Source organism: Mercenaria mercenaria, chromosome 19, assembly GCF_021730395.1.
Source record: "Mercenaria mercenaria strain notata chromosome 19, MADL_Memer_1, whole genome shotgun sequence".
Lineage (NCBI taxonomy): Eukaryota > Metazoa > Mollusca > Bivalvia > Venerida > Veneridae > Mercenaria > Mercenaria mercenaria.
Window position 1 is genome coordinate 41124314 of NC_069379.1, and position 27328 is coordinate 41151641.

The 27328-nt window shown below is 33.5% G+C and overlaps 1 protein-coding gene across 1 annotated transcript; it reads right to left on the reverse strand.

Moving 5' to 3' along the window:
• Positions 1–1322: 1322 nt before the first annotated feature.
• On the reverse strand, positions 1323–20727 carry LOC123542272 (serine/arginine repetitive matrix protein 1-like). Its single transcript, XM_053532191.1, has 6 exons — positions 20701–20727; positions 19492–19603; positions 12637–12798; positions 8800–9249; positions 6885–7094; positions 1323–4538 (listed from the first exon to the last, which is right to left on the reverse strand). The coding sequence occupies exons 2-6, from the start codon at positions 19559–19561 to the stop codon at positions 4405–4407; spliced, it is 1026 nt and encodes a 341-aa protein (XP_053388166.1). The 5' UTR covers positions 19562–19603; positions 20701–20727; the 3' UTR covers positions 1323–4404.
• Positions 20728–27328: the final 6601 nt, after the last annotated feature.

A 27328-nucleotide genomic window follows, 5' to 3' on the forward strand; every position in this document is an offset into this window, starting at 1 on the left:
TATCCATGTACGTTATATAAAACTCCACAGGTTGCTCAACACGACAAAAACGAAAAAGTTGCAGGCTCGGTTTGATTGAGCCTGTTCGTGGACGGTACTGGAAATGCATGCTACCGTCCACGCCCTAGCAAACTGACATCTCAGAAGGCGGTGCAACGATCACATGGTTTTTGTCTCGACGAAACGGTACAAGAAACACATACTACACTTTGCAGCCACGGAGTCTTCCACCTTTCTCACCTAACAAAATCTAACAGTCTCTTAAAAGGGCTGAACTTACAACAAGCTATGTCTCTCAAAATATTCAATTTAAACCTTTTTCAATGAAACGAAACATCCAACAGGAAAAGTAACATTCTTAGAAAGCGGCATCTCTGAAACAAATCCCGGGCCGGCCTACATTAGTGTATGTATGAATGTGACAATGATTTAGATTTAAACACAAAATACATAACGAAAGAAGAAGGGCATCAAGAGCAATAGACACAATTAAAGAACAATAAAGGAATACAATAGACCACCGCTTTGGAACGATGAGTGACAAAAACACAACTAGGGAGAATACACCAGCTAATGGTACGCACTAAAAACAAGGATTTTATCCAACAGGGAAACCACTTTAAAAAGTGCAGTCTTCCAAAACCTAACCTACAGCACGTGGACGTGCACTGTTCCAGCAACACACACGCACACGCACACACGCGCAACTTAGACCAACACACGAGGACAAAACAAACAAAGTTGGGCACCGCCTTGAAACGGTCAGTGGCAAAAGCATCACTGGGGAGCTTAACCGGTTTATGATGCGCCTAACATCACTCATAATACCAACCACGATCCAAAGTCACAGGACAGTGTAAATGAAAGTTATTCCTGCCAGGTAAACCTCTGCACTCAGTGACATTGAGGAAGACCGAGCAACAAAAGCAGCACCTTTAACTTGGCATGTAGGCCCCAAATGTTTAAAAATTACAGGACAGTCTACATAAAATCTTACCCGCCATGTGACTCTGACGCTAGCCGTGATAATAAAAATGACGATATGTATAACAAAAAAAAATATGCTCGTGTAAGTTAGTTTGAATCAAATCCCTTGAGAAATAGCATTGGCATTGTAAATGTGGATATGAATTTAAATAAGGTGAAGAAGGTGACGCCGGCGCCGGGGTGAGTATTAGAGCGCCTACATATTTTGTATAGTCTATCTTAAAATGATGATAATTTTAAACCTAAATTTAATGTTTAATCTATTGTTGACGAATGCTGCACAAATCGAACACATTCTAATATGCTTATGTAAAAAAAGCAATAACAAGCAAATGTGTTGTTTATATATACTTTTATTGCAAAGCTTGGAAATACATTGTAAAATCTTGTTAAAAGATACAACAGTTCAATAAATGTTTTCTTACGTAACATCAGAAATAGACATTTTTTCCTTCTAGATTTGACTTTAGCTCCTAAACAATAAGTATTGTACTATAGACCGGTTAAGCATACAGACCTGAGATTTGGGTAATAATGATTAACTAAAATGACAGTTTTCTAACTGTGATACAACGTTCGTTTTTACTTTTGGCATTCTGGTTAAAGCCTTTAAGCTTTTCAAATCAGTACAATTTAGACTTTCAAGACCTACTAGCACATGCAGTCAAATCTGTCTATAAAGACCAGCCTTAGGAGAAACAAAAAAAGTGGTCTTAATTGACAGATCGTCTGTGTTCACATGTTAAAATACACTGTAAATGTTAGAATAGGATACAAAACCAGCGGTCTTTATAGCCAGGTGGTCTCTGTTCAGAGGTGGTCTTTAGCATAGGTTTGACTACAGATATTTCTCAAAGTTATGCAACATAAATGATATTTAATACCTGCCATGCGAATAACTCGTTTTGTTATTCCAGGCTTATTGCTTATGTAACCATACAATATTTCAGCTTCAATATGAAGTTCTATTATAATAAGTTATACACTTGATTACACATGATTACAATTTTGTGTAAATGTGATATGGGAGTATGAGTAACTACCCATAACGAAACTGCTTATGCTTCTTCGACATCATGGCAAAATATGTTATATTAACCCTTACCCTGCTAAATTTCTAAAATGGACTGGTCCATCTTCCGAATTGGGCAGTACCATTTACTGTTAAAAAGGGTGCTTACCAAAAAGATACTGACTGAATAGCGAACAGTGCAGTTCATGATCAGACTGCAGGGGTAATAAAATTTCTAACAGATTTATGAAAAAAATTGAAAAATATGTTGTTCATAATACACTTATAATTCAACAAAATTGGACCATGCTTCAATATAACTTACTGTTAGACCATAACCCAACTTTACCAAAATAATACATATAAATGTTCATATGTTACAAACGAGACAATTTCGTTATCAAGCAGGCAAAGCACAAAAAAATTCACAACCGTGTCCTAATCTAAACTGACACTTGCTCCTGGAAACAAAGTTATGCTTTTGAAATTTGTTGCGTCTTAAAAACCAGGTCGTAAAATGTACCAAATATTGTTTTTGGAATATTTATTATCGTTTGAAAATTTAGCATGGTCTGAATAATCGTATAAAGGAGTGAACCATTTGCTACATGTTCTTACAAAATCATGGAGGATTTGCAAACGAAGTAATTATATCGACGAAGCTTATGAAGTTTCGTTTAGAGTAGATTCTGAATTCGATTATATAAAATATTTTTTCTTTTTTATGATTCCTGATAGGATAGTACCTATCTTTAAAAGGCAGTTACACGTGTTTAAAATGAACCCTGTTCTACATATTGAGACTTTTAAAGACACGTGAGCCACCACGTCCAAAACGCTGTAATTGCACGTATCAATTTTTTGATGACGTCATAGTTTTCATGAAATATTTGCGATTTTGATTTTTAGTGTTATAAGGAAGGAAAATTTCTATCAGTAAAGAGGTATATGCCATCTCTGTCACGATATTAAAGAGTTTGAAAAATAGGAAGACTTAATAAAGAGGTGACCTTGTCATATATGACGTAGCGGCACACTGGTATAAAAATAGTTCATATGTATCTTATGTTTGTCGGACATGTTTCCCTGGACAGCTAACAGCGGATTTCAAAACAATTTACCTTGAATGGAAGGCAACGAAACGCCGGAAGCACACTTAACATTGTGCGGAAGTTAACAGTCTTATAAAGATAGCACATTTTCAAAACAATAATAATAATGCTTGGGCGGATATTGATTTTGATAGGTAAGATCAAAAGAGAACGATTTAGATTGCGGAATTAGGTCGTAAGTATTGGGATAGGCGGAACAATATGGCATAGACGGTAGTAGTTGATTTGACAAAGAACATTCAGGTATAGCATCGTCCTTAGTTTATGGTAGTCAAAACAACCAACTATTCAATGTATGTCGACCTGAATAGTTTCATTGACAAATCTTTGAATGGAAAGATTAAAAATATCCATTGAGCGAGTGCATGGTTAATATTTATGGTAAATCTAAATAAATAAGTAAATCTAAATAAGTAAAAAGATATTCAAACGAATATATGAGAAATCGACACCTCAACCATCAAGACGAATTTGGTCAAGGAATACAGTATCAAAAAAGCACAAATTACACATTATTTGAGCCATCTCGGCGATAGCGTGCTTTACCTAAAATACCAAAGATGGCAGCCAAACAATTTGTGTACGGAAATACGTTCAGACCATACCATATTGGATCTAATTTTAGCGCCCGATCACTTATGGAAACTTTGAAACCTGGCAGGAATATTTGAGGTATACAAAATGTGTTGATAAAAATGCTTTATACTGTTTGAAACTTCAACCCGAGATTTAGCAATATGTGATTTTTGATCCATTGTTACATTTTATTATTTATTAAATGAAATTATGTAAACTGACGTATGTTTTATACGTTGGCACAGCTTCAGATTTGTATTGCTCCAAAAACCTACGTGCCCAAGGACATTAAACATAGATCCAGTCTTGCATGGCCTTAGATGAGTACATCTTCAAGTGACACAAAATATCATATGGTAAACGTGTGCAGCTTTCAATTTTTAAGCACATCTTTTTTTTATAGTCCTATCACATAAACTATTTTTCTTTTTATTGAGTTCGAGCTAGCATATAATTCTATAAGTAGATTCTAAATGAACAAAATATGGTATTGTCCATTTTGTTTCAAAACGGTGAAAAAGATATAACGTCACTTCAATCATATGTTATTTTCTCTTGATTACACTGCATTAATATTTAACCAAAGGCAAGAAATGGTAGAAACGTTTCAAGGACTTCTCCTTCTATATTGTGGTATATCATATGAACAGTAAAAACGATATGACGTCACTTTAACCATATGTTATTTTCTCTTGATTTAACTGACTTTCAAGATATTTAACCAAAGGCAAGGAATGGTAGAAACGTTTCAAGGACTTCGCCTTCTATATTGTTGTATATCCATCTTGATAACGGGTCACGTGGTCGAAATTCCTCCTCCCCATTTCTTGCACGATTCCGCTGTCGCCGCCCTGAAGGAAAATTGAAACACTTGTGAAGACAAATGTAACATAACTTTGGAATGTTAACTATATTACGTAAAAGTGTCTATCAAAAAAGAAAAAAGAAACGTTATTTTTTATACTTCAATTATTGGTTTTAATTAAACATGTACTCCAGGGACCTGCAGCTATTTCACTTTATATTTCCAGATGTTATGCTAGTGTTTAAAACGACCTATCAGCTGAAAGAGGGAATATACCCTGTATGAAAATTTACTACATATATTGTATAATTCTAAAATAATTGTATCAAGTATTATATACTGTAACCGCGTGTTTAATCCACTTAATACAGGTTGGGTGATACTTGGGTATAATAAAGATTATGTTGTTGTTATTCTTGTTGTTGTTGTTATTATTATAATAAATATTAATGTTAGATTTTCTCTGTTTATTTCATCCGTTTTATTAATAGTAAAATAGTGTTTAAAGGCCTGTTAAAACAAACGTAGTTAGCATATTAGTAATGTGTGTTACTTATAACAGTAAACTCCTTTAATACATAAAGAAAATACTTGTTAAGGAAAGAAGGTATTAACTGAAAAAAGGCCTTGGCTGACCGGAATTCAATGTCAACGCTTACCGTTTACACACACACATTGTTTTCTATATCCCTAACTGCAATATCGTTCACTTTCATTGAGCATGCTCGCAGTTTAGACTTTCATCCACCCACCACCCCCACGGTTTACAAACATCTGGCATCCCAGTTCCTAACGCTCGTTGTAAAGGTCGAACGAGCCAAATCGTAGATTTGTTTGTTTTAACTTCTTTCCCAAATTTTTAAAATGTCTGACACATCCTCCCTATCAAACGTCGCAAATATTTTGGAGGATGGCACGCCCTGCTATGTGATAAGACCATTGTGATAAGACCAATGGGAATATGATACTTTCACAAGATAACAAAATGTACAACATCTGTAAGTAGCTCTATTTTATAAGAAGGATAAAATTCTGTGATTATTGCGTCATGTCTTTTCATATTTAATTTATTAAACAAGTTGAATTAATTCATTGTTGAAACACACAAATGTTATATTTTTTACTGCAAGTTAGTTTTTCTGCTGGAAGATCGAAATATTTCCTTTCTTTATCTATTATAACCAAAATTAATCATATCAAAGTAGTTTAAACTTGAAACGACCTGTCAAAATATCAAATAGCTTTATATAACTCTCGGGACGTTATGTTTGTGATAAAATGTAGTAAGTTTACATTAATGCATCTCATGATGTTAGATATGTGATAAAATATAGTAATTTTACATTATTGCATCTCGGGATGTCAAACGTGTGATAAAATGTAGTAAGTTTACATTATTGCATCTCGGGATGTCAAACACGTGATAAAATGTAGTAAGTTTACATTATTGCATCTAGTTGAATATTTGTTTTAATTAAGGTAATCTAAACCGAACATCTTTGCTTGGCTTAAAGTATATGACATGCGACAACTGGATTCCTTTTTGTGATTAGGCTTGTATAATGAGGTTAACGTTTTATTTACTAGGTAGAATTAACCACTTAATAAAATTCCAATTGAAAATATTGTCCTGACGGCCTTGGCGTTTGTGATGTTGTTTTCGCACAATCATATCATGAACTATTATAATTTCTCATTAATATGAGAAACAGCATATTAGCAATCTTTGTTATGTTAATATTAAATTATGAATGTTAGGATAATGCAAAAACAGAATTACAAATGTTATAACATATTAACGTACATTTTAAAGCTCTTTCAAGTTCGAAACATTTTCATGACAATGGCTTTTTTTTCAGTGGTTTTCTTATAACTATGTTTTACAAATAAATTTCGTCTGATAATCTATTCTTTAAATATAATCCTTTTTGTAAAAGTATATCTGAAATATGTAGCTTGGTTTCGAACTGGCCTTGTCATAAATGCTTCGAAATGAACAAACATATTTTGCAAACCTTTACTTACCATATGGAAGAAATTATCCAACAATGGATAAAATATGATCTATCTCCGATCCCACTGGTTTAGACAGACACATATGTATATTTCATAGTGAATCATAAATTTTTAATCTAAGATAGGTCAACAACTCTCAAAGAACAAATATGAGCATGGCGTTTTATATCAAAATTTAAAACTCAGTAAGTTGTTCATGATTTATAAGGAATATTAAATAGGAGTAAGATATTTATCGTTTGTGTTAATAACACCGTACTTAATATAACAATTTTACTCTGGTATAATCAAGGACCTTAAACATCGCGTTCAGTCTATACACTTTAATTCAGTTATGTTTCAGCCAGTTTTATATAAGAGCAAAACATGTCCTTACCTATTCTTGGTCGTGGACGTGGTCTTTGTCTATTATTCCTCCTTGGCCCTTGCTGTCTTCTCATTGGTTGTTGCCTTTGTGGAGGACCACGCCTCATGGGCGCATTTGTCACTATTGGATCATTATATTGGTAAGCGGGTGTAGGGTATGTAGTTGGAATATACTGATAGCCTGTCGTAGGGTAGGTGGGATAAGTCGTTGGAAGAGGCTCTAAATGAAAAGATACAAACAATGATTGAGCAACATAGATTTAAATGTCTGGTTTATGTGCATTGAAAATATTAGCACGACGTTGCTTACATGGGGATTGAGACCCAAAAGCCAGAATATTCGAGTCTGGACCTACTTTTCACAACACATGTCTAGCCCTTCATCAAAAGTCTAAATCTTTGGCAGAAACTGACACTCCAATAAACAGCATAGTTGACTAAAAATTATCACCGAATCAGCGAAACCTGTTTCTGAAAGAAAAAATATTGTGTTTAATTGTCCGGCAGTGACCTCTATATTCACAGACAATTTGAAAGAAGATTGGATAAATTTTAGTCTCACTGCAGGACAAGGCACAGTGTTCATTGCATGTTTCAAGTCAACTGCAAAATTCATTTCTGTAACACTTCTGCAACTTCGATACCTGAAATGTCAAGAAGTTTTTCATATTAAGTGTTTTTATAATCATATAAAAGAGGCAAACAAAATCAGTTATTATCAGGGTATGCCAGTGATCCGGCGAAATGTCTGAAATAGAACTGTACAAAAAGAAGTAAGGTTCTGTTGTTGATTCAAACAGCAATTTTGATCTTATCTGAATGTTATTTTGTTGCATATTACATACATGACATAAATTGTACTCGTGCTATGGAAGTAGCATTTGTTTAAAAACTGTATTAAAAAAGAATGCTGTTTCATAAAAGTAGCCATAGCTGCCATAGGTTTGTGTAAGTTATGTGCTATATTGTTCAAGTTTAATCCTGACCTTCTTGGGATGCTTAATATCGAAGAAATCTAAAAATGACTTATAAAATATTCTTTTGTATTTTTCATGTACAATAATTAACAAAAATACAATTAGAGATATCTAACAGAAAGCCACGTTGTAGGAAAGCAGAGCTCCCTCAGATTGAAACTCTATAACAACTTGCGAATAAATGTGTGTAAAAATACAGTTGAAACTCGATATATTGAACTCGTTTATCTCAAAATTCCGGCTATCTCGAAGAACATTTGCACGTCCAGCCCGAAAACAAATGTCCAAAATATCGCTTAAAGTCGACTTTCGGTTATCTCGAAGTAAAATTCTCGTACATTTTGGAATTCGAGATATCAAGTTTCAACGGTATACATGTAAATATACACTTACAAAGTAAAGCAGACAGAAAACATTGGAGAAACAGACAAATAAAGGAACACAGTGGGGTTAAACAGTTTTGAGATTGTAAACAGTTAAAATATGTGAATACAGCACAAAGACATCAGCCGTGATAGAAATGATCAATGTTTAGGTGAAGCTACCAGAAAGACAAATTATTTTTGGCTTTTAATAATTCTTACGGAGCTAAATTTTTGTTTATTCTATTTGTATATCCCTTCGTATAAAATGTAATTAAGGCAAGCAGAGACAAAAGTACTTCTGATGCTATTTATAAAATCTATGTATAACATAACGTACGGTATTTTCTAACGCAGCCTGCTAAATATTTCTTTATGTAAAATTAATTACATTGAAATAACTGTAAAACACCTTTTAGAATTTATTTTGAATAACTTCTGCTTGTACACTATTCTGCTGATATCTTTCTATTTCAACTGAAACAAAATATCAATGTGTTTAAATTATTATACAGGTACAACTATTTATTCTTCATTTTACGCACATGTAATACTACTACAATGACCTCTCATGTGATAATTCTACCTGTTGTTGTTGTAGTCGTTGGCCTTGGGCGCCTCCTACGAGAATTTCGTGCAGCATTTACTCGCTGTTGAGGACGTGGTCGACGTTGCTGCGGTTTATTTACTGGAGCGATAGCGCCAAATTTTCCAGCACTGGAAGGAGTCCATAATTTATGCTTTTTAACTTGCTGTATTTGTCTAGCGTTAGCACTACGCCATAGCTGATGTTTATTTACTTGCTGTGTTTGTTTTGGTTTTGGTTGTGGTTTCGGCTTCGGTTTAGGCGTCGGCGTAACAGCAGGAGGTGGCCTGGTTGCTGGGGTGACTGGTTCAGGTAGAATAACAACAGGTTCGCTCTGGGTGGCCGCCATTTTAGCACGCGCTTTATCGTCTCTTAGTAGCTGTGCTTCTATCTGTTGATTGGTAAATCCGGGATTCATTCTTTTCAAGAGCTGTCTACGCTGAGCACGTGCTGTGGAAGTTTAGTTATAACTGTGTATCACAACATCACCACATTTAAAATGAAATTTAATATTTACTAATTACATACACATGTTCTCTCAGTATTAAGAAAGAAATTACTTAATATCTCTTTGCTGAGGAGTTTCTTCTTTCAAATTGATTATATTAATTAAATCTTTCAACATAGTAATCAGTAAAGGGTTTAACAAGTTTTGAATCATTGTAAACGTTTGATTAAATTACAAAAATATAAGACAAATTAATCTTTGAATTTTTTTACAATGTAATCAACGAGTAAAATGAATAAACATTATTGTATTGTTATAGAACAGTTTAGTAGTTCTAATATATCTTGTATATTCTTGTAAATGCCGTTATTATATGCTGTTAATAAAAGTTCTGAATAAAAGATACATGTCTAGCTTCGATTATTATTATTATTATTATTATTATTATTAATATTATTATTATTAGGTTACAGCACATTATAATATTTTGCTTTATTTGGATAAGAAATAGTTAGTTATTAATCTATGATAAACAGCAATATAAAAATCTGGTTTATATTAGATAACTACATTGCACGTACACTTTGTATAAACAGCCTTAAAAGACATATAATAGACATTTTACCAAGTAAGTACAATCGACAAACTCCGTTCATTTCCGTATTCTATATAAGTGATTTCAGCTTTTCTCACTGAGAGTATGGAAAAATATATGCTAATAAGCTATATACAAATATCCAAAACATTCCGAAATAGCACACGAAAGAATACTACGTCGAACGGAAACTGTCGATCGTCCTTAAAGGTTTACTACATGAAGGCAATAAACCTGTTATACCATTCGACAATTTCCGTGTGATTACGTAATTTCCGTGTGCTATTTCAGCGTCCTTCGGCCTATTTTTCATAATATCAAAAGGATGCCGAAAGAATAGTATTCTTAGAATACGGAATCCGACGGAAAATGCCGATTGCCATTACGGGGCCGCTACCTAAACACGTAACTCAGCGAGCACAGTGCTAATAGCTTCACGACATACTCAAGAACAGCTGTCATTACTATAGCCGTCTTGCCTTATTACAATAAAATTGCCTTAAAACACAATGTACATGAATTTCATTCACCTACACAAAACTTAACTAAAAACTCAACATACAAAATGCAGGACAATAATCTACAAGCTGTAGAGTATATATACACTTAGTAAGTAATTGGGCGGCATGCCGGTCAACAGTCAAAACCTTTAGGCCTCAGCACTTCATGTCTTGTCGGTCAATAGTCACAATTATTTGCATGAGGTCCAAAGGACCGATGGCTAGTAGTTATGACTATTAACCGGCAAAATATTAACCCTTACCCGGCTAAATTTCTATAATGAACTGGTCCGTCTTCCAACTTGGACAAACCATTAACTGTTAGAAGGGGTGCTTACCAAAATATACTGACTGAATGGCGAACAGTGCAGATCATGATTATGATCTACACTGGTCGCTAAGGCAGAACTTCAGTCGTGTTTAGCATGGTAAGGGTTAATAAGTGTTTACTTACTAGACATCAGGGCCCACGCTGCCGTTCGCCACTCGAGCCATTTGGCGAATTTGCGATGAAAGTGGCGAAGAAAAATAGCGAGTGGCGAAAATAAAAAAATCATCGTAATTTGGACCGCCATTTTGTTTCAGACATTCTAAATCGTAACCTCCGAGAAATTATGTTAAAAAACAGTTGACTGGTTCCGATAATTTTACCTTATAAAATTAACTTATTTTGAGATAGTACTACCCAGTCTGCGTTCACTTTACATTTAACAATGTGTAATAAACATCTTGACACGCGAGAAGATGCAATTTGCAATCAATTAGCAACCAATTATCGGGTAAGAATAATCGTTTTGTTTTGTTGTCATTACTGGAGATTAAATGTTTGATGCCTTTAATTTCCATGGATCAAATAATTAATAAACAAATCGGCAAAATAATGAACGGTTTGATGATTTTTTTAACATTGTCGCCACCGTCAGATCTTAGTAAGTAATTAATAAAGGTGTTTGCCATGTTTTTTTTAATGTCTTTAAGAGTTAGGAATGGATTTGAAATGTAATCCTGTATTAGTTTTACCAAAGTTACCAACACAGAAGATAATACTGTAAGGGTAGATTTCTCGGAAGCACAGAACACCAAAAACACAACCCCAGAGCCATGCATTTACATAGTAGGCCCACAACAGAAAGAAGCTGTAATGGAAAAAATATTTCAGACGGATTGATTCAAACATCCAACAACATTTTAAAATAGAAAACTTGCTTTAGAGGTATACCCACTTTCATTCAAAAGTCCCCCTATATAGCTAGAATATCATCATTTGCTTATGGGAAGTGAAAAAAATTTCAACGCGCCGCGGGAAGGGAAACCTCTCCAGCACCCTCCCCACCGTTCCCAAAAAAAAAAGGTGGCTCCAACTTTTTTCAGCCCAGTGTGGGCCCTGAGACATCATAAATACATTCTAAAGTTTTAGCAAGCCTTATGTTAAAGTATATGCCTGTAAACAGCAAAACTATGAAATGGTGATCTAAACAATCATGTTGTAAATGTAGACAAATGCATCACTGGCAAAACTCTACGCCTACAATAACATTGAACAGACTTTCATCGCTAACACGTGTAACAACAACACAAAAAAGCAATCAAAAACAAACGTTTCAAGATGCTCTAGATTACACAAACGCATCCATGTTCAGCATTATGAGCTAATATAACTACAGACACGGGTTTAGGAATGGTAAAACGAGTAGCAATGTAGTAATCAATACTAACTAATACTGATAAGTATTGTAAATATAAGACTTTCTAGTAAAGCTCCATTGCATGCTCGGGTTCTTCTGCGGTTAGACGGTTCTTAATGGACAAATATCAAAAGATTGCAGAGATATATAACTGATTTAAGACAAAGAACTCTTGTTATCTATCTTTATCTTTCCAGAAAAGTAGGATCAACTGTATTGTGCAGTCCAAAAAAGTGCTTCATTTACCCCTATAATCTTTTTATGAAGGTAGCAAGATATGAATCATTTATTGTGTGTTGCAGTAAAATTTGCATAACTTTTCATAATTATGAAGTATTTAAGTATGGTTGGTGTATTCTTTTGCTATCGGCTTTAATTTCTGAGAGCAACAGTCTGCAAAATGTCCAAGATGCAATCGAATATGCCCTGATTAAGTACTAATTAACTTTATGTAAGAAACGTCTAACACGCTGTCATACAAATAATATTGTCAGATCAGTGCAAAAAGAGATTAACTGTTGTTTTTTGTTAATGAGTAAAGTTTATGACTTTTTTTGCATCGATGTGACGAGATTATTAGTATAGTCATGCGGCGTTATTGTAAAATACTTTTGTCGGGACGGGCCTCTATTTCCTCTGGTACGTCGGTCGTGTTCATACGGTCGTTGGGCCCCAGTGGTGGCTCCGTGGTCGGGCTTGCAGCCCATCCTGCGACATTATATGCGTTATTGTTGAAGACGTATCGCGCATGCGCAGGTATGGGAATATACGCTGTGTACGTAAAAAATGTAGAACATAACTATAAATAGGTATTCCTTGCTTTTTTAAATACATAAATATCTAACAATATGGATTTATATCGGTATCATAACTTAAGATAACATTCATACATTGAGACAAATTAGAGTTCATACATTAAAAAGTACGCATGACTAAATATATGTGTTTATGAACTCTCTTCTCTTTGTATACATACATATTATAAATGTTCAAAAATGTAAACATAACTAAATATAGGTATGTGAATGGATAATCTTTACGCAGATATATACTTATAATTTTGTTGTTTATATTGAAATATCAAGATACTACTCGCGAACGGTATTTGTAACGATAACATCTTTATGTTATTATTGAGAAAAGGGGAATCGGGAAGTGAAACCATTATCCGCGACAAAATAGTTGTACTGCTTTTGAATCGTATTGACTATAAAGAACCCGATTTACCATGAAGTAAACCCAATAAAGACATAATCGACTTTTCCGATAATGTTTTCGTTATCGTTCTCTATTTATAACTATACTTACTAATAAACTTTGATAATGTGGCAGTTGACCTGAATACAATCGACATTGTTTATTGTCCAATACAGGTAAACCCAATAATTGCTTTGCAATAGATCTATGACGGATTATCTTTGAACACCCCTGGACTTATTGGACTCAACTGCCACATTATCAAAGTTTATTAATAGTAACGTATACGATTTACTATAACAGAATGAAGACAAAGGGATCTTGCAAGTCTTCAAGCTGTTATATCGATATTCGAATACCAAATCAATAAGAAATTCAGAGTTATTGTACGAATACGTGAAAACCGTGCTGGTTTTTGATGTCTATGGTCATTTCTGAGGTTTCTTTAATGCAGGATTTAATTCATTTTAACAGTCACGTGAATATCTGTAATAATATATAGATTTAAAAACTAAATACATAGTACAAGTAACTAATACAGTATTCACATACTGAATGACTTGCTGGCCAATAATCAAAACTATATGAGCCGCGCCATGAGAAAACCAACATAGTGGGTTTGCGACCAGCATGGATCCAGACTAGCCTGCGCATCCACGCAGTCTGGTCAGGATCCATGCTGTTCGCTAACAGTTTCTTTAATTGCAATAGGCTTTGAAAGCGAACAGCAGGCTGCGCAGGCTGGTCTGGACCCCTGCTGGTCGCAAACCCACTATGTTGGTTTTCTCATGGCGCGGCTCATAAGTCGAGATTCGATGTCAGGCCATTCAATAAGTGCTTTATTACATGACATCAGAAATAAATTTTCTAGCTTTTACTCTAGCGAAGAAAGAATTAGTGTTGAACTACAGTACAGTCAATAGAACAAACTATAGACCGAGTACTCTTAATTATTAGGAGCCATGTAATAATCAAAATAATATACCATTTAAGACACAGTGCAAAATCTTTCGTGAACGAAATAATTTCAACTTTGAGGTCTAAATGAAACATTTTTCCGTAAGTACGTAATAAGTCTATAATTAAAAAAGATATGTGTGTGTCATATATAAGTGCCCATTGTTAACAAACAACGGGATATGTATGATACTAGATGTGTCTGTCGTGTTTAAAACATCATTTTCTGTCGCATTTAAGTTTTGGCTGTTTGACAGACCTTTCCGCTATATTATTATAATATCATCTAAAATGATGTTTTCGCTAAAATAATTGTCAAAATATTCATGTTTATAGACTAAAAAACATAAACAAACATTGTGCAATTCACATAATACGCATAACACGCACCAATTGTATCGTCGTTGTAAGTGCAGTTTAGACGAAGTAAGTTTAGATGAAATATTTGTAAATAATTTGTGCATTTGCATCAGTCTCTCTTCGTACAGTTTACATTGTACAGTAAGTTCAGAAATGATGTTGACATGAATGTTCTTAATCATTATACATTAATTTTGAACCACAAAAGCCACAGAATGCATCAATCAATGCTAAATTGGAGATCATATGCAACCAGGTCCTTCTACTTGATGTAATCTTTTGACAGAAGAGAACACACCATTCGTGTCCATTATAATTGACCAAATTAAAGAATGACATTTAATCCAATTACAGATTTAGTAGCGAAAGCCATCATCAAAGAATGCAGCACACTGCGACCCAGAAAAAAAGGCTTAAATATCCAACAGACAAAGTCATGTTGCAAGAACTAAGCCTGCTTAAACATAGGTAATACAGAGCAATATAACAGAACCTGTAATAATCCTACCTGTCGGGTATTGCAACTTTTTAGGTTATCTGAAGGCCTAAGAAATCAATTTCTAGACTTTATTTAATGTCTTTCTGCCTTTTAATTTTAGGTTCTATCTCTTCAACTACACGGCAGTATATGTACGTGTACGGGTATGTTCATAATTAATATACAAGGACATAAAAGGAAACAAGGAAACAACTATAAACAACTAGGACGAAACAAAACCAAACAACAGATACACAGTGGGGCACCGCCTTGAAACGATCATTGCCAAAACCATCACTGGGTAGCTTGAACTGGTTTATTGTGATGACCCCTAACCTCAAAGTAGCACAGATACTACTGATATTAAAACTCAACTAGTTTTTAATTTGACAGTTATTAGTATATTCTTACGTTATTATCGCTGTTACTTCTTACACTTGCAATGATATTGGATAAAGGTGATAGCTTTTAGTGCCTTTTGAAAATATATATACTTAATTTTTTGTTAAGAAAAAGAACTGAAACATCCAAAGGTGATAACCTTATTAGCATTTTTTCCACGAATGTCTCAACAAGAGAATCCTTTCGAAAAATAAAACTGTGTAATCAAGGCGATTATGCGCTGATAATAGTACGTTTCTGTACATGCGATATCTCTAGGAAAACGGTCTTATAGCACATGATTTAAGACTCGAAACTGATTACCGACTAACTATTAATTTAACTTTTTACACGCTTTATACAAAATAGCTCTGGTGATTGTTTTCCCCTATTAAAGCATCTGAAGAATCCCTAGAGATGTTCTAGTGTCCTTGTCTAATTAAAAACGTGCATAACCCCAACATTAAATTTCGTTAGATTTTTAAAGAAGCCGTAAATATACTACTTGTTAAGAATTCTGGTTTTTGTTTTAGATCTATTTCCTTTTATGCCTCCTAAATTGCAAAGGTGTGTAGGTATATGGCTTTTAGAGTACTATCATCAACTCGCAAAATATAATAAAAACAATTCAAATTACATAACCAGCTGTAAAATATATCATCGCTATATAAGAAAATATCGTGTATCTTGTGTCATAATGGACACTTGAATGACATTTTGACATTTCAGCTTCAAAAATTATATGCTGTGACACAATTTAAAAAATGTGAATGCTATTTATATTTTATATGAATAAAAGACCATTATAATTTTTTTTAGGTCAAGGAGGAACATAAATAAATGCCCTATAAGACAGGTTTCTATATGAATTTCTTGTCACGGTAATGCTGAGTTCCACAAACTTTAAAGTATAATGTAGTTTTAGTTAGTATCTAATGACGGTTTCGTAAGTTAAAATACCAAACATAAAATTCAAAAATACAATATCTAATTTAGAATACACATTAACGTCAATTCATGCAGTACTTTTCATCATGTAGTAGGAGTCGTCCCTTTTCAGCCGTAGTTTTTTTTTTCTTTCTTTTTTTTTGTTTCCAGTCTTAAATTTGAGGGGATGTTAGAACAGTTGCCTTCTCCGCCTACATTTGATAAATGAATTTTCGAATATCGATGTTGTTGTAGTCACATATAGGCATTTCTTTCATTCATTTTTGACACTAGGTCATTTTTGGTGTTGTTTTTTATTACTTTAACTGATATATTATTTGGTTATGCAAGTTTCCTTTTTTGCTTCATTCCCTGTTTTATATAGTATTATGCAATGCGTACTTTTATCATTTATATTACGTTGTATTAAGTCTACATGGAATATATGTATGCATTTTTTTCTCATTTTTTGAACGTTGAAATTTAAAAATTACATCGGTTTACACAATGAAAGGTATGAAAAATGGATTGGAGTGTCATTGGTGGGATCTGAGTTTATTTTTTTTAAATTCGATTTTTTTTAATTTTGTAATAATTAGTAACTTAAATAAGTTTCATTCAACGTAAAATAGTGTTTAGTATAAAAGATTGTTTATTATCATAAAAAATGTACACATTCAATATGACACCATTAACTAAAACACATTCAATTAAATGGATGATTGTGACACTAACCAAGTACAGGAACAGTATCAATTTGTATCCGATCCGAATATCATTAAGGCCCTGTAATGCATAAATAAAACAAAGGAACTAAATGGTTAGTGATACACGTTTGAGATTAATTTAATTTTAAATTAACCTTTTACCCATTTTTATGCTAGACTATTTTTGTAACTGTTAACTTATATCATTTGTGCAATCTCTTTTGATATGATGATACATTCTTCCTAACAGAACCGGGCACTAGCCAATTCCTCGGTGTTTTTATGAATACGAAAATACATGCGTAATGCACACAGTACAACTCTCTTCATGAATTGCAATTTTATAGGGTTAATAGTACATCAGATAAGGTAATTGTACACGGATGTTTTAAGATTTTGTTTAAAAATAATTATTTGTCATGACGAAAAACAAACAATTCGAATTGTCTCAAGTGCATGCGTGATAGTTGACAAGGACGCTATTGACCCAGAATGTCAAAATGCCTATCAAATGTCTCTTGTGACACATAAAACAACAGTTTCCGTAACAGAAATGTTGATACATTTTTCTCATTGTGTTTAACTAGAACAGGAATGACTTTTCTGAAAACAATGAAACTAAAATAGCTTGAAATCTAAGAATTTTAGTGATACATCAGTAAATCTGTCAAGAATATGCGCATATACAACTGAACTGATCACGTGGTAGAAAATAAGAAGATTTAATAATTTCGTCTTTCAGCGCCACAAACTTCTGATTATACATAATAGACAATATTGACAACATTCATAAAAACATTATGACAGCTATAATTTAAACATATTTCAAAATTAATGAATTTATAAGATGATTACGAAAATGAGTGTACTTTCGTGTTCCAAAATCATTTTATGTGCCGTTTGTAAGCTACGCAAGAGAAAAATAAATTGCAACCCTTCATTTTGCACTTTACTAAATTAACTTTCATGCATAAAATGCATGTGTTCCTATTGTAAATAACAGTAGATGCAATTTATACATGTCTGAAATTAAAACTAGACATACGTTCTTTTGGTTTAGATACATTGTCCTAACAAACGTATATTTTACTGTTTATATAGTATATTTCTAGTATTAAAATATACCCAATGCGCACCTTTTCCCTAAAATTTATAAGCTTACTATGTTGAAGAGCTGCAGTCACAATTAATTGTGATTTATAACAGTCATTTGTTAAAACCAAAAGTTTTGTCATTGACAGAAAACATATGGAGTGTTTAGTTATACATGTATACATACAGTGTGTATTCTTTAAAACCTATACATGCATGTTCATGTTGTGTTTACACAGATACTATGATGTAATTGATCAAGTTGTTCACATATTAATTCAAGTGTAATAGATCTAAAAATTTGTAAAAACCAATAGAATCGTACTATACTTTTTTCAAAAATATCATAACAATACCTCATAGTGGCCAAATCAAGTGTCACCTTGGTATCGTACACACGGGGAAGATCCTTTTCAATTAATTTGTACTTTCCTTGTTAATCGACGGATTTTTAGTAAAACAAAAATTGTCGAAGACAGAAACACGGGTGTTTTCCTCGAAACAAAACGTCTGCCAGATTTTGTTAGTATTTCTTTCGAACACTTCGCCGAAATTTCGGTGTGAACGTTACCTACACATTTAGCCCGTGCAAAACATAAACATACGGCGAAGCGTTTTGGGAAAATATTAAGAACGTCTGACAGACACTTTGTGGAGAGAAAATCAATTTCAAATAAAATCTTCAACACATTTTATGTTATTAAAATCTACCCAGTAATAAGGAAATTAGAGTTAAGTGTTGCCTGAATTGAACGATTTTCCTTTGTGTGTACGATACAGAAAAGTCACGTGGGTTGGTCACCCTTATACCTAATTTTAGCATACATCCGAAGTAACTCTTTAATAAAGATATGTTTAGCTTCAAACTGTATGTCGTCAAATTTTATTGCATAAGAGATTAGATATTTTAGAGTAGTTCATGATACATTGCTGTTCGTCTAACTGGTTAACACATTAATCCAGTTTTAGTTTTAGCTTGTTTACATGTTTCCAAAGAAAGACATAACATACCACAGAAGGTGGCGTAAGTAATGCAACACAACTGGTCAAAAAGCACCAAAGAATCACATAAATCGTATCTTAAATTGTTACATTAGTTGATATTGGTTACTGCGTGTGTTTAAAAAACAGAGGGGGGTTTCCCTACCATATATTAATTTTCGTTTACTCGTCTGAGTATATGCTTCAGAACTATAGATTTGACTGGAATACTGGAATGGAACTATACTATTCTGGCTCTCTTGAAGTATGTTACTGAGAGTATATTACGTAAGATTTATTTTTAGCTCACATGCCCAATTCACTCCCTGGAAACCTATTTAAATAAAACAATTAAAACACAAATGAACAAACTTTTGTACTTACACCATCGTTGAAAATAGGCGGTACCCGTTTGTGCAAGGATAATCAAAGCAACGAAACAAAACTCATTCATGATGCTACTGTATCGTGTAGATATATCCACGTGAACTCCGTTCTATATAAACAGGATTTTGACATTATTCTATAAGGGGCTTGCCTTCGGAATTATTATTTAAAAAACAGATACAGCAAAATTATAAAATGTTCAAAATCATAATTCAATAAGACGATATTTTAATGGTTTGATATAAAATACGACAGAATTCATTCTATCTTACATAAATGATAACCACGCGAATATCGTTCTTCAAATAATGCAAGACTACACGAATTACATTTAACTCAGTGACTCAAAATATTTTCTACTTTTTACTTACAATTAAATTTCACTGATCATTTATGATAACTTGTCTTTTGAGCAGATCGATCAAACACACTTTTTTTATTTGATACTCAGTTTGGCTGAACCCGTCTATCGTTCTGCTAATGTTCTGTCAGTAAATACGATGTAAATATGAGCCGCGCCATGAGAAAACCAATATAGTGCGTTTGCGACCAGCATAGATCCAGACCAGCCTTGGTTTTCTCATGGTGCGGCTTATATGTTCTTAATAACAAATGTGTTTCCCTAATATCAAATAATAATCGTGCTTACATCTATCTCCTGAATTGACAGATTATCCTAAACAATTAGTACTAGTGAACGATAATAATTTCTAGATTTCAAACTATTTAACCCCAATATGACGGCAAATCCCTTAAGTATACTATATTAAACTTACAGCCATGAACACACAGTTTTTTTAAATCAAATAGAATTCACTAACATTTTTACAAAACTAATTCTTATTACGAAAAATGAGGAGAGATATTCAATTAATTTTGATATGCCTCTACTTTCTTACATTAATATAAATTATTATACCATTCAATTTTATCAAATCTTATATTCTTAATAGTTACTTTTCCATCGTAAATACTATCTAATTATGCTAGTACTGAAAAACACAAGTTCCAATGCGAGTAAAGAATTCAAAAACTTTGCATCTTTAGCTTAATAAATAAAAGTAAAAACACCAGCACTTTGAATAATAAATTAAATGTTAATGACTATTAAGAAAATTTATGTTCAATCACAATGAATAGCTTTAATTTAATAAATATTTTAATAAAATCCAGTAAATATTGCGGTTATACAGAAGTTTTATCCACCGAGCAGACGACAGCTGGCCCACTGCTTTATCCTTGACATGTGATAATTATTTAAAGGAGTATAAACCATATATGTCTAAATAAAGTGACGGGTGTTATTACGGTGATAAAACAATGGGTAATGTGTACAATAAAAGAGCGAGTTAATTGCAGTTTGAGTTGTTTGAATGAAAGGGTCACGCATCCAGGTTGATGTTAAAATTGTTGCAAAATATATTATTAACACTGAACCGTCTTTCAAGTTCATGCTTAAATCTATACATGCAGTCGCTTGTTGGTCTGGGGCCAGTTTCACAAAAGTTCAGAAGTTTCATCCCAACTTCTCTCGAAAGTATTGTCTTTAAATACACATTTCTTTCATATGATATTAATTGTATCAACTTAAAAAGGTAACGTAAGTTAAATTTTGGGGCAAATATATCTTGTTTGTGTACGTCGCAGCGTTCAAGAATAAACGAATAGTAAAAATGTATATGCTTAAGATGATGTTCGTTAAACACCTTACTCCCAAGTTCTAACTATGTCCTAAGTAGGCTTCGTGAAACGGGCCCCTGATCGCGTAAACATTTTCATGTAAAGCCTTTGGCTTCCTCCAGATCTTCACATGTTAAAATCTATTCGTCTTAAACTGATATGCGTTTAAAACAGATCCATCATTTATCACTCAAATACATGCGTTATCTAAGTGTTGTTCTAACTGGTCATGAATTTTAACATGTTAATATGTATTTATCTTAAATTCATACACTTTTAAAACATATCTTTTATTTGTCACTCAAACACATTCGTTATTTAATTGCTGTCCTTACTTTTTGTTATGAAGCTTTACATAATAACATGTATTTCCTTAAATTGATGATCCATCATTTCTTACTCAAACACATGCGTTATTTAATTGTTGTTCTTACTTGTTGTCATGAACCTTTATATGTTAATATGTACTTAAATTAATAGGCATTTAAAACATATCCATCAGTTCTTACTCAAACACATGCGTTATATAATTGTTGTTCTTACTTGTTGTCATGAAGCTTTACATCTTAATATGTATTAATCTTAAATTATAACACTGTTTTACCCTTAGGGGTATCGAATGCTCAAAGACTCTATAGTTTTCGTTCTGTTTTATTAACGTTTCGGCCTTAAGTAGCCTTTATAAAAATGACAAATTACGAGTAATTATCTACACCATGACGTTCACTCAATACAACAACAAATGAAATACAAAGGCTGCTTGAGGCCCAAACGTTAATAAGACAGAGTGAAAACTATATAATCTTAGATTAATAGGTGTTTCAAATAGTTCCATAATTTCTTACTCGAACAAGTGCGTTTTTTAATTGTGGTTCTTACTTGTCGAAACAATAGGGGTAATAATTAAACTTGATCATATGCCATGTCATTAGGAAAATAGCACTGGTCAGTTATGAATTTAGATAAAGAAACGGTCAAAATAGACATATGAATATACCCTCTAGTACAACTTGACCCTATTCATTTTATCTTTATTTCATGCGTAAATTGATAAATGGTACAGAAAACATTCATTTGTCCATTTGACATATCGCCACTAGTTTTGCGGTGGACTGGCGTTGATGTGGGCATGTAACAATCAGTAAAACAACTCATAAAGCTTAAACATCTATTAAAACTATAAACTTATACAGACCACCTACAAACACAGGATGTCTGGCTCTTACGACCATTATGCTCCAGGTTCTAGGCAGTATAATTTAACATATGACCAACACTTTCTGACTGTGGATTTCAGGACAGTGTTCATTTTGCATTATGACAATCGGTAATTTCCGGTAATTTACGGGCGATTTCGTATTATCTTCGTTAGATTTCAGCATCCTTCGACCATAACAGAAAACTTCATAACAACAGAGGAATGCCGAAATTTCATACGGAAAATACGTGATCGAACGAAAATTCCCGATAGATATTATGGGTTCTACCCTCAGATATTTGTTTTAATTTTATATAGACTAGTGACAAATTTATTCTTTATAAAATGAAATGAATTAAATGACGAATTGAATGATAATTATAATGTAAAATGGGATACACTTTCTATGAGGAACATTTATTCTGCACGCAGATCTCTCGGTCCTCATTGATACTTGCATGAGATGTATACCTTTTCTACACGATCGAATGTATTTGGGGAACAGAAACTTTGGCTACATGTTTCATACTGTAGGCAAATAGAGTAACGTACATTCTACTATACGTGGCATGCTCTATACATTGCCATTTAGGTTAAAGCGAGACTTGGTAGCAAGACATCCAGTTTTTTTTTTTAAAAAGAATGTCTCCAGCAACTGGATAACATTCCAAAGTTTTCAACTCAAAAGCATTCCAATGAGCTTTCAACTCAATGGCAGCCAAAATAGTTTTCTACTCAGTACTAGTCCGAAGAGTTTTAAAGCAGCCCAAAAAGGTTTTAGCCTAGTAGTAGTCTAAAGAGCCTTCAACTCTGTATCAGTCTAATGAGTTTTCAGCCTAGTCTAAAGAGCTTTCAACGTAGTAGCAGTCTAAAGAGATTTCAACCTAGTAGCAGTCTAAAGAGATTTCAACCTAGTAGCAGTCTAAAGAGATTTCCGTCTAGTAGCAGTACAAAGAGCTTACAACTAAATAGCAGGCCAACGAACTTTCAACCTAGTAGCAGCTCAAAGACCTTTCAACTCAATAACAGACAAGGGATTTTTATACCTAGTAGCAGTCCAACGAATTTTCAACCTAATAGCAGTCCAACGAGCTTTCAGCTTAGGTAGCAGTCCAAGGATTTTTCAACCTAGCACTAACCCAAGGAGTTAGGCAAGCTCTTTAGAAAACAATGTTCTCAGCAACTACACATCTCTGTTAAAGCACATAATTACATCGATTAGTGCGTGTTATTACATTTTGAATTTGCATACCTAGTTCACAACAACAAATATCAAATTGAATGAAGACGCTTTAGATATAAACCATACTAACAAACTACATTAACCAGAACTACACATCTTAGTACATATGTCGATAAATGCATGTAGACTACTACATTTTGAATTTGCATATCTAGTTCACAAAAGCAAACACTGATGAAGACGCTTTAGATACAAACCATATTAACAAACCACATTAACAAGAACTACACATCTCAGTACATATATCGATTAGTGTGTGTAGGTTATTACATTTTGAATTTGCATATCTAGTTCACAAAAGCAAACACTGATGAAGACGCTTTAGATACAAACCATATTAACAAACCACATTAACAAGATATGATATAAATATTCTTAAGGAAGCAGGCTGAATAAATGGGGTTATAGTCACATCATTTTCATCAAAGGTAATACTAAAATAGATGACAGTGCGAAGACATAAACATTAATCAAAGACTATTTGGATGTATATACTTCGGAAAGCCCCATTAACTGTGTATTAAAGGTGTCAAAATATATGTAAGTACATGTCTAAGTAGCTGTACAAAATCCTTTACTGTAGTGTAAAATCATACAAACTCGCGAGGTATAATGTTCGCTTCATTGGAAATTGGCATTGGTCCACGTGTTAGCAAATTCGCGAAATATGTCTATATTTTTAAACATATAGAACTATTCGTAACAATATTAACGCTTTTGTGAGTATTTATTTCCGCGAATACGGATAACTGATAATAAAGCAAAAATAAATCCCTCGCGCGTTTTTCTGCCTATGCATTGTTTGTTTGTTCCGACAATTAAAATGTATTAACATGAAATGTAAAATGTCAGAGTAATAGGCAAAGATATTCTAAAGAACAACACCCAAAGAGAGCAGTTCTAATAAGAATTTTAAGTATGACTGGTCTAAACATTTACGTTAGTGGGAAACGTCACCTATATCAAACCGAGGGAAAGAGATCAGTCACTGCTGACTGGGTAAGGGTAGATTTCCCGGAAGCACAGAGCACTCCAAACACAGCCAGAGAGCCATGCATCGAAAAGTGCGAGAGTCGATTATTCAAACAAGTGCAATAAAGAGCCAAGAAGGTGCTCTATAGTTTGAGATTGTTCAATATTTCGAACTGTCATAAAAGCATATATCACGATAAGAACTTGGTCACGTTATGGGAAATATGTGTCAGGCAGCCTTTTAGCTCAGTCGGTAGAGTACTCGTCCTGTAAGCGAAGGTTCACCCCCACCCCCGTCTAGACTGTCAAATTTTCTCAACCCATGACATTTGGAGCCCAACGTAGAGTTGTTGCATCTTTCCTTGATCAGTTTAAATGTGCTTGCACCTCTGTAATTTGAGGACGAATTTCAAATATGTGGGGGTGTATGTCACGGAACGAACTTGATCGCGTTTAGGGAGAATGTTTGTTAAACAACTGGTTAGTTCTGTTTGCTTAGTAGTCGCCCTGGAAGTAAAGAGTCCTGACTGTACATTTTTCTCACCCTGTGACACAAATTTAATTTACTAATATGAGCAACAGATGGCGGCATTCGAGCTCAGACAGACACACACTAAAACACTGTTCAACACTTCGTTCTTTATGACTGCAGTAACGTGACAAGTGAGAGCGTTTACCGACATTTCTAAAGCCTCGATGAATTTATTCGCGACAGAAACAGCCGTGAATGTAACAAATGTCAATGTAATTGTGGAATATCCGCTAATTAATTGCAAAAAGTAGTACTTACATCCTTTTTTGCGTCTATCAACAGTAGATTCACTATTGTATAAAGTTGTTTTTTTTTTTTTTTTCCGTTCTTAAGTGTTTTTGATTTTTAAATTATTTTTTATATTATATATAAAAATTGTAACTTGCTTTAATCATGATTTGTCAACACATTCAGTTTGTTTTTTTCTTTGAAATGAATGGATTGATATTAATTTCCACTTTTTTTTCAGAATTGAGAATTTACTAAAAGCAGTTTACTTTCTATATTTATTTTAATTCAGAAACCATGCAGATTCACTGTGAATTGACACTGAAAAAAAGCCGAGAGTTGTATAAGTATCTGCCAACACTTTGTTTGTAGTATCTTAAGTTTATTTTATACTTTAATGTATTTTTAATTCGAACATATCACTCACTTACTTAGGCTTTAATTGACAATGGGTTTATACATCATAAAATATTGTGCTGTTGATACAATGAAAACAGACTTTGAATATTCATCCTTGCTTTTTCCACTTCCCTAAACACTACCATCCCTTTATCTATTACTTACCCATTGTGTGTATTTTGCATATAATTAAAATGTACTTGTTGTTGGATTTTTGAAGCAACCCATCTGCTATATCTTTCCACTACAATTTACTTTTGTTGCTTGCCTACTTTGCGATGCATGGCACTCTGGCTGTGTTTGAAAGGTCTACGAAGTACATATACTGGTATAACATCGAGAAGTTACGCAAAAAGGGAACATTTCACTTAGAAAGAGTCTCTTTAGGTTAATATATTGTAATATCTGGTTCTCAGTTTGCCAATGCAAATGCAATTGCTCGCACAAAAAAAAACCAAGGTTAAAAAAGCCTCCATGGCATTCGAAAGCTTCGGTCTTTTTCGTTGTTTGTAAACAAATATCCAGTCGTTATAAATCTTCATAGCATCTGTTGATTATTTTGTTATCTAATATGACCATAGGTCAGTCCTCTCTTTAAAAGTTTGAAAATGAAACAGATTTTAAAAATATGTTTAAATAATTAATGTACAGTAACTTTTAGGATATAATGGCAAGCTTAACTAGAAGGAGAGGACAACCGTAAGCTAATATAGCTTTCTGTCCAATTTCTGAAATGTTATATTGTAAATATTCATGATTTTCTAAATAAAAATATCTCTAAACTAAGCTTTACTTTATGGAGATTAAAGGAAATGCGCAGTCCTCTGTTCAGATATAAATAAAGACAATAACAGCCCATAAACTTTAAAGACTGTGCTTGTGAGTGTGATAAATTAGAAAACGTCAAAGAACTACAGCAGTAGTCATTAAAGATATCACAGCAAACATTTTCCCGCCTAGATTTGACAACTGGATATATGCTTTTGCTAATATGAACACAGAAAAAAACACACGAAGGACAAACGACATTGTTTGAATTTCCTTTTTTGTCAAACATGGCATTGTACATTAAAGCCTTCGTCTTGTGACGGTTTGTGAGTGATAAATATGAAATTAATTTATGAATGATTTAATCGTTCGCATCTTTCACAAACGAATGAAGAACCAATGGAATGAATATCAAAACTAAAATAAGCAAGAACAGGAACCAAACTACCATCGGCGTGACAATTGCCAAAAAGTAAACAAATACGACTGGTCTTCTATAACAGACGCCGCCTATGATATGATAAATGGGGGTAGGGGGGGGGGGGGTCGGGGAGCCGAGTCCCCACAAATATCAGACTGAACCAATATTTCCCATGGTGTGTCACGTACAAATAATATGACTGATTTGTTTCATCGACCACTAATGTATAGCCTAGAGCAACATGGAAATCTACTCTCGACTCGACAGAAATACACGTATCCCCCTTTTACCTAATGAAAATGCTAGAATCTTTTGAGAGGAATAAACAATAGGGTTTCGTATATAACAAAATGGCATGAAATGGCATCAAGACACACCGATGAAAATGCCCTT